This window comes from Rhinichthys klamathensis, unplaced genomic scaffold (assembly GCF_029890125.1).
Source record: "Rhinichthys klamathensis goyatoka isolate OS25496 unplaced genomic scaffold, OSU_Roscu_1.1 h1tg000829l_1, whole genome shotgun sequence".
Lineage (NCBI taxonomy): Eukaryota > Metazoa > Chordata > Actinopteri > Cypriniformes > Leuciscidae > Rhinichthys > Rhinichthys klamathensis.
Genome location: NW_026607211.1, coordinates 145,001 through 162,202, shown reverse-complemented (window position 1 = coordinate 162,202; position 17,202 = coordinate 145,001). Strand labels below are relative to the sequence as shown.

Below are 17,202 nucleotides of genomic sequence, written 5' to 3'. Positions count from 1 at the left end.
AGAAATAGATACTAGTGTAAAAACACACATATATTATCATTAGATAAATGTTAGTCACAGGAAAATGTTTGAAAATGGTCAATCTCATAACTTTCTGACACAATTATCCATGTGCCAGCGGCATGGCATTCACGGGAGTGTGCGCTGTAGGGCTTGCACGACTTTTAATAGTCAACTAGCCTTCCATTAAATTAATCGTTCATTATTATAGAACAATTGCAACTGAAGTCATGTTATCACGACTTGCTGACAAAGACTAGTATAAGAAAGCAAAATTCTACAGTTTTTGATAAGTTTTTCAACTACTTGCACTAATGCTGCCTGAATCATAATCATACACTGTTGGTTCGTTGGCCAGAGGAGAACTGAGCGACTGAGTCTGGGTTCTCCAGAGGTTTATTTCTCCACACTGATGGAGTTTTTGTTCTTGTCACTGTCGCCTTTTTCACCTTTGTTGGCATTGGGGCGGCAGTGGCTCATGTAGGTTGTCTACATGGTTCAATCCCCGGTTCCACCTGACCAAGTGTCGAGGTGTCCATGAGCAAGACACCTAACCCTAGCTGTGTGTGTGTGTGTGTGTGTGTGAGACACCTAACCCCAGCTGCTCCCGGCAAGCTGGATGGCCTTGCATGGCTGACACCGCCGTCGGTGTGTGAATGAGTGTGTGAATGGGTGAATGTGAGGCAAAATGTAAAGTGCTTTGGTGGCCATTGGGTCTGTGAAAGCGCTATATAAATGCAGTCCATTTACCATTGGCTTTTGGCTTGCTTAGTTGGGGACATCATTAAATGTAATATTCAACAATATTATTGATTTTCCTGCATTGACACCATTATATATATTTATTTATTTTAACAAAAAAGAAGAGCATGTTACAGATAGTACAGTATTTAAGAAAATACAACAAAAGTAACAGAGTTGCACACTAGGGGGATTAATGTAGATCTACATAAAGACATTGAAACATTTACACATTTTCTGAGTTTTAACTGCTTTTTGCTTCATAGAAAATCGAATTGAGTCAAAATAAGGCTCCATTTCTTTCTTAAATTATATAAAACGTTTTTTTTAACAGGAAAATGTACTTTTTTGAACATGGAATTTTGCCATTAAAAGAATACAATGTATTAAACAAACCTGACTTGCTTGTCTCTATAATTCTCCAAAATACCAAATAATAGATGTTTCCAAAACAACACAAATTAGCATTGACAGCATTATATGAGAACTGAACTGAGCTGGACGATGACATCATGGTTTTCTCCAGAGCGGCTATATATATAAATTAACTAAATTAATAACTTTTTTACAACACAAATGAACCATCACTGAACTTACTTAAGCTGGACTGTGACGCTATTTTCTTCTAGAAACAAACTTTGTTGCATTATTTTCCTGTTATCTCTGTAAAGCTGCTTTGAAACACTCTGTATTGTAAAAAGAGCTGTATAAATACAGGTGACTTGACTTGACCTGGTCTCCTTGGGAAAAGGTGGAGCGTGGAGCCCTGCTAATGAGTGTATTGTGTGCTAGATGTTGGTGACGACTCCAGAGAAGTGGGATGTGGTGACGAGGAAGAGTGTGGGAGACGTGGCTCTGTCTCAGATCGTGCGACTGCTCATCCTGGACGAAGTTCATCTTCTTCACGAGGACAGAGGGCCCGTCCTGGAGAGCCTGGTGGCCCGCACACTGCGGCAGGTAACACACATCTATATATATATAGCACTCCACGTGGGATGATTTGAGTGTATTTTGAATATTTGCATCTATTCATTTTGTTGATATGATACACTACATTCTTAGAAGATTAAAAGCTTCTTTTAGATACTTAATATATTTAAAAAAACAGTTATTTAAAATTATATTAATATTTAACAATATTACAGATTTGACTGTATTTCGATCAAATAAATGCAGCCTTGGTGAGCAGAAGAGACTTCTTTCAAAAACACTTAACAACTCTTACTGACCCCAGACTTTTGAATGGTAGTGTACAAGTAAATTATTCAAATATTTGTATCTATTCATTTTGTTGATATGATACACTATATTCTTAGATGAAAATGTTCAGTATAGAACATTAAAGGCTTCTTTTATATACTTAATATATATAAGAATATATATATACAGTATATTCCCATCATTGGATAATTTTATGGATTTATGTTTAATTAGGGCCCTGAGCACTGATGGTTTGAGGACCCTATTGGAAAGTATTTAAGGTTGTTATAATAAACCTTTCTTCCAAATAAATAAATAAATCACAGTTTCCACAAAAATATGAAGCAGCACGACTGTTTCCAACACTGATAATAATAATCATAAATGTTTCTTGAGCATCAGATCATCATATTAGAGTGATTTCTGAAGGATCATGTGACACTGAAGACTGGAGTAATGATGCTGGAAATACAGCTTTGATCACAGAAATAAATTACATTTAAAATATTTCCAAATATATAAGTTATTTAAAATGACATTAATATTTAACATTATTACAGATTTTACTGTATTTCGATCAAATAAATGCAGCCTTGGTGAGCAGAAGAGACTTCTTTCAAAATCATTAAAAAACTTTTACTGTCCCAAAACTGTATATTCATAATAGCTAAAAAATAGCTAGGAAAAATGAATCCATTTAATTTTCCCACTTTAAAGGCTGTGCAAGTCACTCAAGACAATGACATATGGACACTCACATGAAGAATATTTGAACCATATTTTCCAAGTGAAAAATGAATACTGATTCAGTGCAAACAAGAGTTTGACTGAGAGCCAGGCCTGCAAAAGAATAAAATTGAACAGATTTTTATATTTACATCTTTGTATTAATATTCAATTTTAGGTGGATTATTATAGTAATACAAAGTTGCTCTTTGTTTATTGTCAATATTGTAAATGTTAAATGTAAAGGTCTAAGGTGAATGAAATGGGAAAGTTCCACGTGCTTCCTCTTTTAATATCTCAACATTGGTTATTATTATAGCAGCATGAAGTTACGTTTGGACTTTAATAGCTCCAGAAGTGTGTGTTGTTGTGTGTGCACAAGGAGCAACTAAAAAAATTTGGTTTGCATAAGGTCACATTATGTCCAATCAAGTTTGACACCCCTACAATAAAAGCCAAAAAGCAACGTGAACATTTTTTCTTCTGGATAGTAAAAAAAATAGTAGCATTGTTTTTTCCACTAGTGGTTTACAATTAATTACCTGATATAATCTCAAATAATATCCCAGTAGTTTGTTGGTTCACCCATTCCTAGGTAATTTCCTCCTCCAGTGGATGTGTGTGTGTGTGTGTGTGATTGATAGGACCCCTCTGATGATGATTGACAGCCGCCCTTACTAGAATCACTCTGGCCATTTGGGATATTAGTGTGATTATGCAAATCCTGACAGGCGGGGAGACGACGGCCCACTTTTCGCGGCGTCCCATATCCATGTTCATTCTGACGAGTCGCAGTCAGGTGTCAATCACACGCAGGAATTTACAGAAATAAGCTCAAGCAAAGCTCACGTCTACTCGGTGACACCCTACACAGCTAAACTACCACGGTGATATTGCCCTTCAAGATACTTTCACAGGGCAAAGTGTCCGAAAATGCAGCCTTTTCTTTTACAACGCACATTTCTTCGTTAGCCGAGTTTTCCTTTGAGGCCAGGAGCTGAGAGAAGCTTTCAGTAGCAGTGAGTGGTGAGTAAGTGAAAGGAAATGACATCAAATGCTGTTTACTGTGTCCACGCTCGAGTCGTTTGAAGTGCTAACTGATCCCAGTTCAGCGAGGCTATGTGTGCTCTTCTCAAAGCCAAACTGAGCTTATTATCCTTCGAGATCACACCCTGCACTAGATTTTCAATGTCACATTTAGTTTCTTTGGCTATGAGGAATGAAATCTTTGCACTTAATTTCAATTTTAAAAGCTAAAAGATAACAAGCTATTACTTTGCCGAATGTCATACTGACACATCCGGTGCAGTTAGCGGTAGAGATTAGCATATTCAGTGCCCACGGTTTTGCTGCATTAAAGATGTTCTACTTTCAGGTGCTTCTGTACAAATGAACTAAAATGGAGTAACTTTTTTTAGTTTCTTGCTCACAAACTAGCTGTCACTTACAACCCCTAATTTGGAAGTGTTTGTTAATACACACAAGTTTCTATTGATAACACTCTGAAAAGGTGTAAGATTGTGATCTGTCCACTAGGGCTGCAACTAACGCTTATTTTGATAATCGACCGATTGTTTCTTTGATTAATCGATTAATCTGATAAAAAGCCCAATTTTATATTTTATTTTATTTGACAAAACACACTATCCCACATCTATGGAGCTAAAAGAGTCTCAATAAAGATAAATGCACACACTACATTCACATATGCACACACAGGATTCATACATGCACACACAGGATACACAAATGCGCACAAAATTCACAAATGCACACACACAATGTTTTTGTATTTGTAAATTTTGTTTGCATTTCTGAATTGTGTGTGTATTTATGAATTTTGTGTGCATTTATGAATCTTGTGCTTTTTAAATTTTGTCTGTGCATTTGTGTATCCTGTGTGTGTATTTATGAATCCTGTGTGTGCATATGTGAATGTAGTGTGTGCATTTATCTTTATTGAGACTCTTTTAGCTCCATACACATCCTGCACAACCCTGTCCTGAAATACAAAGTATGAAAACATATAAAGGGCATATATCTATGCTATATGCAAAAGAGCTATAAAGCAAAAGGACTATTTAAATCACTACATTAAAAAGAAAATGATAAACTCTGAAAAATGTTCTGCAGGAACACACACATGTACTCACCCGTTACTGTCATTTCTTTATCCTGTAAATGTAAGAAACTTCGCATTTCCCTTTACAGTTTCCACTCTAATAAAATACTTGACATACATGTTGACTTTTAAACCTAAATTTAACAGATATTTCAGCAAAATTGTAATGTTTGCATTGAATATTAATTGTCTCCCTCACTGATGTGTCCCGTCTGTTTTGACGCCGGCGCTCATTCAGTAAAGTCTGAAGTTTAACGCTAACTATCAGGATGGAAAATTGAAATACTGGTGTGAATTTGAAACACTTGCAGATAAGGATATAATCGTAAAGTGAATGTTTTGCGCTGAGGAAACATATCACACATTAAACGGCACACGCATCTGTCAAAGGGCAAGCCATGTTAAACATTACGCTGATGTAATTTTACATGAACGCAATACGTCAAAAAAGTGTCACAATGAAAGATGACATTAATCGACTCACCCTTCAACCATCGAACATTAAAAGGAAATTTAAAAGTGTAAAAGCATCAACAAGGCACTTTCAACAGACCGAATAGCCCCAAACGCGCGAGTCTTGGGTTAAATATCACAAGCCTTAATCAAAAATGTTCATTAACCCTCTGGGGTCGGCGGTCTCGCCGGCGATACCAGCTCACTTTTTTCCTTATCAGTGCAAAAGAGACTCAAATTACTCTGTTAATTTTGATCTTACATATAAGTGTTGTACATCATTCGATCCTGTTAAGTTTGTATTTTTTTTGTGGAACCTCATAATAAAAACAAAGTGTTGTGCTTTTCGCCTAATAAAGAAAAATAAACATGATGCGCGTTCTGCGTTCTCTCTGTCAGTGAAGTCCATTCTGAAACGCGTCCGAAAAATCATCTGTAACTCTGCAAATACTCAGTCAAACAGGTATACAGGCACACAGGCATGAAGCCTGAATTATCTTCTTTTAAATGAAGTAATTTATATTTAAAAAAAAAATTCTCATTTTATGTAATCTGTACGAAAAGAGAGAGATGATAGTCGTTCTCGTCTCAGCTCATTAAAGTTAATTTGACCACGCCCACGGAGCGCGCGCTCTATTCAAACACAAATGATCCACGCCCACATCAGCTGGATAACCCACCGAAAGAGACTCAGATTTACGACGCTGTGAGGAATAATAGTACTATCTTAATAATAATCCTGGAAAAAATTACCTCAGAAGTACAGGTTTCATTTGGAGGAGCAACGGATCCAGCAGAGGAATAGGTACATTCTTTATTTTCAAGTGCTTTGTGCTAATCGCGATATGGAATAGTGTCTGTAAACAAAAAGACTGTTTGAATCGCGTTTTTGTGTGTGAATGAATGAACAGCTTTTACCTAAGTATATTCCAATACTGAGATGAGTAAAAATCGACTGAAATATGTTGAAATAAAATATTTTTGTATAAGCAACGTATTAAACTGCAAATTAACATTTATATGTCCTAATCATAAAAACGATATGTTACATATGAAAGACAAGATGTCTTTTTTACTGTAAAATACTGCCACATCAAATAAGCTGGTTTGCTAAGATGTTATTATAGTGTTTGTTCGATTGTAGGCTATATTCAAACTAATTAATCCGCAACTGTGAAATATGTATGATAAAATGTATACTTTAGTATATAATACAAAGAAAGATTACATTTGAAATATAGTTAAAATTTTAATTGTTGTTGTAATTGTAAACTTTTTATTAAAATAGCAAAAATATAGGTAGGCTACATATAAATAAATCTTAGGTAAATCTTAAAAGCTCAATATAAGCCTCCTCTTTAAATTATTTGTATTGTGTTTTATTAGTGACACATTTGGGATATATTCCCAAACTTTCTGTAAAAACTGTATGATAATTAACTGCACAATTACTAGAAATTTTTACATTTGATATTATACAATTTGCAAGCACAATTTGAAAAATAAATAAATAATTGGAACTGTGAACCAATTTTGTATTATATATATATATATATATATATATTTGTCATTCTTGTGGCTCAGTGACACACCTGAATGAAAGGGTCATTAGTATGCAGCCCCATTATGCGCTCATTATGCGGGCCCATTGTCTTCTCAGTTGTGAATCACAGCAGGTCACACCCCTGCGCATATTGCCTTTCCAAACAAAAAGTGTCATTTTTATATTTAAACCAATCTATTGTTTTATGTGAATGATAAGGCAGGATGATTTTCAGATCATTTTGAAGAAAAAACTCTAGGCGACAACATCCACTAGTCAAAAGTCTTGTGGACACATATTTAGTATGTGTTTTGTGGCCTTATTTCAGAAACTTTAAGTTTTAGTTTTTTCAATAACCACGCATAAACAATATTCTCTCAAAAATACAAAAATGTACATACATGTTGATAACACATTATGGTAGCCCTGTTTGTGCTAAATAGAGTGTAATTACACCTTTGCCAGTAATATGTTTATAAGCAACTGAAAAAAGCACAAATGTCAGAGTATGTCAAAACATCTCAAGGACCCCAAAAACACCTTGGACCCCAGAGGGTTAACTTCAGCATTACGTGACACTATTTCAAAGTGATTTCCGTCATTTTGACAGATTATAAATTGCATTTACCTGTGAAAACAAACCTGGAAATAGACGTGAGGATTTGAGGAGAATAACGAGAGATTCTTCCAGTGCTGTAACTGTGTCTGACACACCCACCGCTAGCCTAGCTTAGCACAAAGACTGGAAGTAAATGGCTCCAGCTAGCATACTGCTCCCAATAAGTGACAAAATAACGCCAACATTTTCCTATTTACATGTTGTGATTTGTATAGTCACAGTGTGTACAAATAACAAGGTCATATGAGACACAGGCATCTTTTAACCGTATACATACTGGGAACTATATTCTCTGAAGGCGAAGCACTGCTACTCGGGCGGAGTGATTAGCGCAACTTTGAGCGAACTCTCTGCTCCTCATCACGGGGCGTCTCAGGCACTGTGGTAATCACTCCGCAGAAGTAGCAGTGCTTCGCCTTCAGAGAATATAGTTCCCAATATTTATACGGTTAAAAGATGCCTGTGTCTCATATGACCTTGTTATTTGTACACACTGTGACTATACAAATCACAACATGTAAATAGGAAAATGTTGGCGTTATTTTGTCATTTATTGGGAGCAGTATGCTAGCTGGAGCTATTTACATCCAGTCTTTGTGCTAAGTTAGGCTAGCGGTGGGTGTGTCAGACAGAGTTACGGCACGCACGGAGATGAGAAGGGTGTGTATGGACTTATCTAAGGCTACGTTCACACTGCAGGCTGAAACGACCCAATTCCGATTTTTTTGCCCCTATGCGACCTGTATCTGATCTTTTCATGACAGTCTGAACGACACAGATCCGATCTTTTCAAATGCGACCCAGGCCACTTGGGTATGTGGTCCAAATCGGATATGTATCCGATCTTTTGAAATGCGACCTCAATCTGAACGGCCAGGTCACATGTATCCGACCCGCACGCCATTGATATGCGACAACGTCATAATTCTGCGTTGAAGTAGGCGGGAATGAGAAGATAAACAAGTTAGCTATCGTACGATAGCACGCACCTGTAGCTAGCCACTACACTCCAACGCGTTGCACTGTTATGGTCCGCAGCAGACGTGTCTCTTCCCGTGACAGAGTTAATCGCTTAACTCTGGGGGATACGGTGAATAGGCTAAAATCCCAACACGTCGGCGTGTTCCTTTAACCAAAGGTGTCTCGCAGCACTGCTTTAAACCTGCGGAAAGTTGCATAAAGCCAGTCTGAATGGAGCTGGTGATTTCCTCCAGCTCTTACCGTTCGTGTTTCGTCGTGTGTTTCATGTTTTATGCATCAGACGGTCAGTGGAAAGATGGTCTGTGGGCCGGACGTCTAAAAGCCTAACAATCAATAGAAAAACATCAGCTGTTGAAGATGACCTGTGTGTTGCTATTCAGTCGCACTGCTAATCATACGTCACCATGAAGCGGATGAAGATGTTGCTGCTGTAGTTAGACAGACTTACATCAACTACAGCATAAGAAGTCAGTCTGGCATGAAAGCTGTCAAGTAGATTGACTGTTTCCCAACCCTGTTTGTGGAGGAACACCAACAATACACTTTTTCAAACTCCTACTAATTGAACACCGGATTCAACTCCGCTCACACTGTAAGTGAAGACTCCTGGGTCGGATAAAGGGATAAAGGGGATATCCATAATGGGTTTAGGGTTTAGATTAGGTGTATACAGTCTATGATTATCACAGGCCTATTTCCTAAATATATATTTGAGGACATGTCAACAATTAAATCAAATACTTCCAATATAGTCTGTGTTAGTAAATGTTACGCTATTTATGAAAGGCAGGCGTAACTTTATATGACAACGTTTCAGATTTGTTTTATGCTGTCTATGGTTTCAGCTGATTCAGTTTTAAATACAATTAAATAAATAAAATCATATTAGAATTTCACTTCACTGGAAGAGAAATGGACCCCATACTTCTTGGACGGTCTGTTAGTACAATTAACCGCACAGCAAGCCATATTATTTGATAATTGTATGAAATAATCCTGAAAAAAGCACAAACATGGCAGAGATGGCAAGTTCAGCGTCTGGGATTAGCTGAGGTGACGTGACGCTAACACACAGCAGACAAACGGCTAGCAGTGACATCAGCGGCAGTCCACCTGTCACTCAAGTGGCCACGCCCTTAATTATGCAGAACTTTAAGGCTTAATATAATGTAAACGGATGAGTTATTAAAAAATTCACCCGCCTCACAGTCGTCATGAAGGGCAAAATTAGCATTATAGACCAAAACCACTTCTTGTACCAGGCTGTAAACATGTTTTTTTCTGCTGTAAAGTTGGGCATTTTAACACGGGGGTTTATGGGACTGACTCTCTTATGGAGCCTGTCTCCAGTGGCCAGTGGAGGAAGTGCAGTTTAAGTCCGTTCCGTGTGGGATTCACGAGAGAGAGAACGAAAGGTTGGCGCTTGGCTCAGACACTTAAAGCTTAATAACATTGCACCAACACACACCGACCAACAGCAACAATCACCAGATTATACTATGCCATTTCTCAGATATTCCAAGGCCCGTCAAGTGGCGATTCAGTGTGTGTCAGTGCAGTGTGAATTCGACTTTTTATTTCACCCCAGTGAAAAGAAAGAAAACAATTTATAACTCTAGAAAGCAGTTAAGAAATTATAAAACAAGCCCTCATTTTAGCACACATGGTGTCCTCTGTCAACACTGTGTGTGCGGCTCATCCTTGCTGTTGCATAAAACTGAGTCTAAAGGAGCTCTTAAGTCTGGATTTCACGAAGCCTGATGGTCATGGCCCATTTTCTTCAAGGTCACGGCATCCATCATCCAGTATTTTCAGTATTCAGGCACTCTGTAATGTCCATGTCTTAGAAAACGGCTACCCTTACATAAAGGCTGACCATCACTGCTTCAGGCCTCTTCCCACATTATCTAAATACAAAGTGAAGGAGAAGCATGTTCAAAGGATGACCGTTCCTGATGTCCAGAGAATATCCATGGTAACTAAGTCTTTTCGTCACACAGTGTCTTATACATAGGTTATATAAACCCTTTTCAGCCACCAGAGGTGTTCCCCTGGGCTCAGTATTAGAGGGATGGTTCACCCAAATATGAAAATTACCAATGATTTACTCACCCTGAAGCCTTCCGAGGTGTGTATGACATTCTTCTGTCAGACGGCCGTACGCGAGTCGACCACGAGATAAAAAAAATGCATGTGTTTTCAGAGCTTTATTTTGATTTCCAATACTTTGCATTTTAAAATAAACTTGTAAGTGTCTGTTCAGTAGTCCCTATGCTACAGAAGACACCAATTCAAAACTGCGGTGCTTCTAATTTAGTTATAAAAAGCAGTGGCAAATGTTGTACAAAATACATTTGCACAAATAAAATGTGCAACACTTTATATTTTACTACCAGATTATATGGTATATCTAATTAATTTAACTTACAATGGAATGTTTTCCTTGACATCATGCGATTTCGGGACACACGAGTTCCAGAACATGATGCATGATGGGATACGCTATTCTATATAGTGTGTGTTTAGTGTACGTTCAGTGCTTTGGCATTTTTAAGACATGGGACAGACTTCAGCACTTACTTCCTGTTCAAGTGGCCGAGACTGCAAGTGTGTGTATTTGGACAGGCCCCTAGTTAAAGGGTTAGTTCACCCAAAAATGAATATTACCCCATTATTTACTCACCCTCAAGCCTTCCTAGGTGTGTATGACTATCTTCTTTCAGAAGAATTAAATTATTAAATTGAGTTATATTAAAAAATGTCCTGGCTCTTCCAAGCTTTATAATGGCAGTGAATGGCTGTTTATGTTTTGAAGTCCATCAAAGCGCATCCATACGTGATAAAAGTAAATCCACACGGCTCTGGGGGGTTAATAAAAGCCTTCTGAAGCGATGCGTTCGTGTAAGAAAAATATCCATATTTAAAACTTTATCAACTAAAATAACTATCTTCCAGCAGACGGCCGTACACATCGGTTTACGGCGAAAGATTTACACTTGGCGATGTGTGACGTAGATGTAGGAGTAGCGTAAGCGGTTCAAACACACAGCGCTGGGCAACAAACTCAAGCTCCTCACACATTTCCCTGTTAAATCTCCTTTTAGACTCTAACTCGTGACCGGTGTTTTGTTTTGCTCCTTCCTCTGCGCTTCTGTGTTCATCATTACGTCATGCGTCGGGTCAAAGGTTACTTATTCGCCGTAAATTGATGCGTACAGCCGTCTGAGGGAAGATAGTTATTTTAGTTGATAAAGTTTTAAATATGGATATTTTTCTTACACGAACGCATCGCTTCAGAAGGCCTTTATTAACCCCCCAGAGCCGTGTGGATTTACTTTTATCATGGATGGATGCGCTTTGATGGTCTTCAAAAACAGAAACAACCATTATAAAGCTTGGAAGAGCCAGGATATATTTTTTTTATATAACTCCGATTGTATTTGTCTGACAGAACAATGTCATACACACCTGGGATGGCTTGAGGGTGAGTAAATCATGGGGTAATATTCATTTTTGGGTGAACTATCCCTTTAAGTCCTCTCCTCTTTGGCCACCTACAAACTGCAAAGTTTTGAGTGTCTATATAGCATAATTTTAGTTAAAGCTGCAGTCCGTAAGTTTTGGCGCTCTAGCGGTTAATAAACAGATCTGCGGAAGAACATTGTAGCCGGAGCTATTTCTCTCTGTTTGTCTAAGATTGTCCGAATATAAACACGTATTATTATTTTTTTATACCTTAGTGATTCAGGATAAGACAAAAACACGGTCTGGAAAATTTATTCATGTCGTACTCGCTCATTATATACATTTCTATAATAATTTCATCTTATAATCAGGGTCGTCTTATATTCTGCACAGTATACGGTATTATAATTATAATTGATTTATTGGACATTATTTTAAGTTCACTTAAATTGAAAGTTGTTATTTTTTATGCCTATTAAATGGTTTAAAAAAAAAGGTATTTCAATTATACTGTAATGTTGTGTGTGTATAATTACTCATTTTATCCCCAGAAATTGAGATAAAAAATATGTCATTAAAAAAAAAAAGATTAGTTTGGAGATTCAATTTAAAACATGTATTACAATATTTATATAAAAAAAGCATAATACACATTTTAATGTTGTGTGATTCATCCTGATTAATTACAGACAAATCTGTAATTAAATATGATTTTTTATCAGTTGAAAACATTAATATTATCAAATTAAATAGAATAATTGATGTAATATAAATACAATAGTTTATATGCAGACAACAATTTGATGCAATAAAGTTTCTGCATTCAGTGTTATTTTCAACATCAGTTTTGTTTGAATATATAAAACAAAGGTCAAGTGTTTTGAAATAAAATTTCTGTACAATAACTGTTTAAACAAAACCTTTTAGACTTTTTATTATTATTTAAATTTTAAATTGTTAGGTGATTTGTGAAACTATTGAATTCTATATTTGTTAGATTTTTTTTTTCAACTATAAGTTTTGTTCATTTCCATACACCAAACATACTGGTCATTTTGTATTAGTCATATGAAATAGTGAGCTGGACAATAGTGTATTTTGTTTACAGAAAAAAAGTAGTAGTAATGGCACAAAATCAAAGCATTTCTCCCCGCAACACCGCAGAAATGTTTCCCCCATGTCTCTTATTTTAATTAGGGTATGTGCGCAGTAGTTGAGCCAAAAGTCAACACAATTTGAAGGTATTCCTGTCTTTAGGAGACTTTGAATTATTGATCTCTGCACAGTAAGCAAGATCGTGGCCTGTGGAAGTAGCGGAATGAGGGGCATCATTAATAAAAGATGCTGGAGGAGAAGGGAAACACGGTTTCTTGCCTTATTTCTCCCGTCAGGAGGAAAAACAAAAACAAGGTTGATATATTACGGTTGCTGAATCTTTTAGCGTCTATACTGTAATGCATGTTTTTGGCATTTTTGTTGAGGCATTGTCAAATGCTAAGCTTTTCTACATCACAAACTTTTAGAGGATTGTGTTGCTTATTTTAGCCGGGCTGTCAGCCTAAAGATAGCGCACTCGCACACCCTTGGGAACCAGAATTGATTATGGGATGGTTAAATTATGATTTCATATCTCTCCTCGCAGCCGAGTACGGCCATACTTGAGCTGGGTTAGATGTGAAGGGTCTATCCTAGCTCTCTTCATTGACTGTATTTATGGATGAGGATTGTTGTATTAGATTCATAAAAAAGCATAATATATAATTATTGTTTGTGTCGAGGCGGTTTTGCTTCAGGATTGTTGGTAACACTTTACAATAAGGTTCATTCGTTAACATTAGTTTACTACATTAGTTAACATGAACCAATAATGAACTTCAGTTCTGCAGTGTTTATTAATCTTTGTTAATGTTAATTTTAACATTTACTAATACATTATTAAAATCTAAAGTTGCATTTGGTAAGATTAGTTAATGAACTAACATGAACAAACACTGTATTTTTATTAACTAACATTAACAAAGATTAATAAATGCAGTAACACATTGCTCATTGTTAGTTCATGTTAGTTAATACATTAACTAATTAACCTTATTGTAAAGTGTTACCGGATTGTTTATTAGACCCAACTGGTGACCCAACACGGTACTTTTTTTTTTTTTGGTTGCATTGTTCAAAAGTAGACAAAAATCCCCTTAAAATCAATAATTGAAATGGCAGCTTAGGCCCAACAATATGCAATTTGTTGAGTTTTGTTGTTGTTGTTGTTATTGAAATTGAGATTTTTTGCTCTAGGCAGCCGCTTTTTTTCACCATATATAACATCACAAGTACACATACTATAGTACAGTAAAGTCAATGTTGATTATCTAGGGATGTGCCTGAAGCCTACTGTAGATCTGATCTGAATTGGGGAAGGCACGGAAAATGGATAATGTATTCTACGGAGGCCCTAAAGGGACACAGTTGGGCTTGCATTACAGTACATCAGTGATCACCTGAAGATCGTAACGAGAGGTGACTGACGGGACGATGTCGGAGGATTTGGAGCTCAACAGATCCTGAACTAATATTTTCTCTTGTAATATGTTTGGTCAGTACCGTGACTTCGTATACGCAGAATACGTGTGATCGTGAATTTGAAAGTGAAAGTAAAATGCGAGCGAATTCAGATTTTGGCTTCAGGCACATCCCTAGTAAACAACATTATGCCATTATGATGTTGACTTTACTGTACTATATACACTCACCTAAAGGATTATTAGGAACACCATACTAATACTGTGTTTGACCCCCTTTCACCTTCTGAACTGCCTTAATTCTACGTGGCATTGATTCAACAAGGTGCTGAAAGCATTCTTTAGAAATGTTGGCCCATATTGATAGGATAGCATCTTGCAGTTGATGGAGATTTGTGGGACGCACATCCAGGGCACGAAGCTCCCGTTCCACCACATCCCAAAGATGCTCTATTGGGTTGAGATCTGGTGACTGTGGGGCCATTTTAGTACAGTGAACTCATTGTCATGTTCAAGAAACCAATTTGAAATGATTGGAGCTTTGTGACATGGTGCATTATCCTGCTGGAAGTAGCCATCAGAGGATGGGGACATGGTGGCCATAAAGGGATGGACATGGTCAGAAACAATGCTCAGGTAGGCCGTGGCATATAAACGATGCCCAATTGGCACTAAGGGGCCTAAAGTGTGCCAAGAAAACATCCCCCACACCATTACACCACCACCACCAGCCTGCACAGTGGTAACAAGGCATGATGGATCCATGTTCTCATTCTGTTTACGCCAAATTCTGACTCTAACATCTGAATGTCTCAACAGAAATCGAGACTCATCAGACCAGGCAACATTTCTCCAGTCTTCAACTGTCCAATTCTGCTGAGCTCTTGCAAATTGTAGCCTCTTTTTCCTATTTGTAGTGGAGATGAGTGGTACCCGGTGGGGTCTTCTGCTGTTGTAGCCCATCCGCCTCAAGGTTGTGCGTGTTGTGGCTTCACAAATGCTTTGCTGCATACCTCGGTTGTAACGAGTGGTTATTTCAGTCAAAGTTGCTCTTCTATCAGCTTGAATCAGTCGGCCCATTCTCCTCTGACCTCTAGCATCAACAAGGCATTTTCGCCCACAGGACTGCCGCATACTGGATGTTCTTCCCTTTTCACACCATTCTTTGTAAACCCTAGAAATGGTTGTGCGTGAAAATCCCAGTAACTGAGCAGATTGTGAAATACTCAGACCGGCCCGTCTGGCACCAACAACCATGCCACGCTCAAAATTGCTTAAATCACCTTTCTTTCCCATTCTGACATTCAGTTTGGAGTTCAGGAGATTGTCTTGACCAGGACCACACCCCTAAATGCACTGAAGCAACTGCCATGTGATTGGGTGATTAGATAATTGCATTAATGAGAAATTGAACAGGTGTTCCTAATAATCCTTTAGGCGAGTGTATGAATTTAGAGATGGTTGTGATGTTATAAATGTAGTATAGACTTTACGGTCACTTTTGATCACTTTAGTGCGTCCTTGCTGAATGAAAGTATTTAAATCATGACAACAAAATAGTTTTAGCATGTTATGCATGTAATATGGCAATGTTAAAGTCCCTCTGTAGTCAGTAATTCTGTCCCTTAAAACTCATATCTTTGATCACCAAAATTACATTATGCATTAAAATATCTCGAATGTAACTCGACACCCTTGCCTCATTTAGTATGTGCGGTTCTATGAATATGCAAATGAGCCCCGCCTCCACTCACTCACTCAGCTCAGAGATCCACTGGTTGACAATCACACGTTGATCTGATTGGTTACAAGGTAGTTTGTGACGTGTATATATATATATATACACTCACCGGCCACTTTATTAGGTACCCCATGCTAGTAACGGGTTGGACCCCCTTTTGCCTTCAGAACTGCCTCAATTCTTCGTGGCATAGATTCAACAAGGTGCTGGAAGCATTCCTCAGGGAGTTTGGTCCATATTGACATGATGGCATCACACAGTTGCCGCAGATTTGTCGGCTGCACATCCATGATGCGAATCTCCCGTTCCACCACATCCCAAAGATGCTCTATTGGGTTGAGATCTGGTGACTGTGGAGGCCATTTTAGTACAGTGAACTCATTGTCATGTTCAAGAAACCAATTTGAAATGATTAGAGCTTTGTGACATGGTGGAAGTAGCCATCAGAGGATGGGTACATGGTGGCCATAAAGGGATGGACATGGTCAGAAACAATGCTCAGGTAGGCCGTGGCATTTAAACGATGCCCAATTGGCACTAAGGGGCCTAAAGTGTGCCAGGAAAACATCCCCCACACCATTACACCACCACCACCAGCCTGCACAGTGGTAACAAGGCATGATGGTTCCATGTTCTCATTCTGTTTACGCCAAATTCTGACTCTAACATCTGAATGTCTCAACAGAAATCGAGACTCATCAGACCAGGCAACATTTTTCCAGTCTTCAACTGTTCAATTTTGGTGAGCTCTTGCAAATTGTAGGCTCTTTTTCCTATTTGTAGTGGAGATGAGTGGTACCCGGTGGAGTCTTCTGCTGTTGTAGCCCATCCGCCTCAAGGTTGTGCGTGTTGTGGCTTCACAAATGCTTTGCTGCATACCTCGGTTGTAACGAGTGGTTATTTCAGTCACTGTTGCCCTTCTATCAGCTCGAACCAGTCTGGCCATTTTCCTCTGACCTCTGGCATCAACAAGGCATTTCCTCCCACAGAACTGCCGCTCACTGGATGTTTTTTCTTTTTCGGACCATTCTCTGTAAACCCTAGAGATGGTTGTGCGTGAAAATCCCAGTAGATTAGCAGTTTCTGAAATACTCA

At 38.0% G+C, this 17,202-nt stretch overlaps 1 protein-coding gene across 1 annotated transcript in view; it reads left to right on the top strand.

Moving 5' to 3' along the window:
* LOC130078189 (activating signal cointegrator 1 complex subunit 3) overlaps nucleotides 1–17,202 on the top strand; it is a gene marked incomplete at both ends in the record, with an annotated part of 215,830 nt that overhangs the window by 54,835 nt on the left and 143,793 nt on the right. Inside the window, one exon of the mRNA XM_056243713.1 lies at nucleotides 1,534–1,698. Coding sequence (XP_056099688.1) covers nucleotides 1,534–1,698 — 165 coding nt within the window. The remainder of the gene's footprint in view (nucleotides 1–1,533; nucleotides 1,699–17,202) is intronic.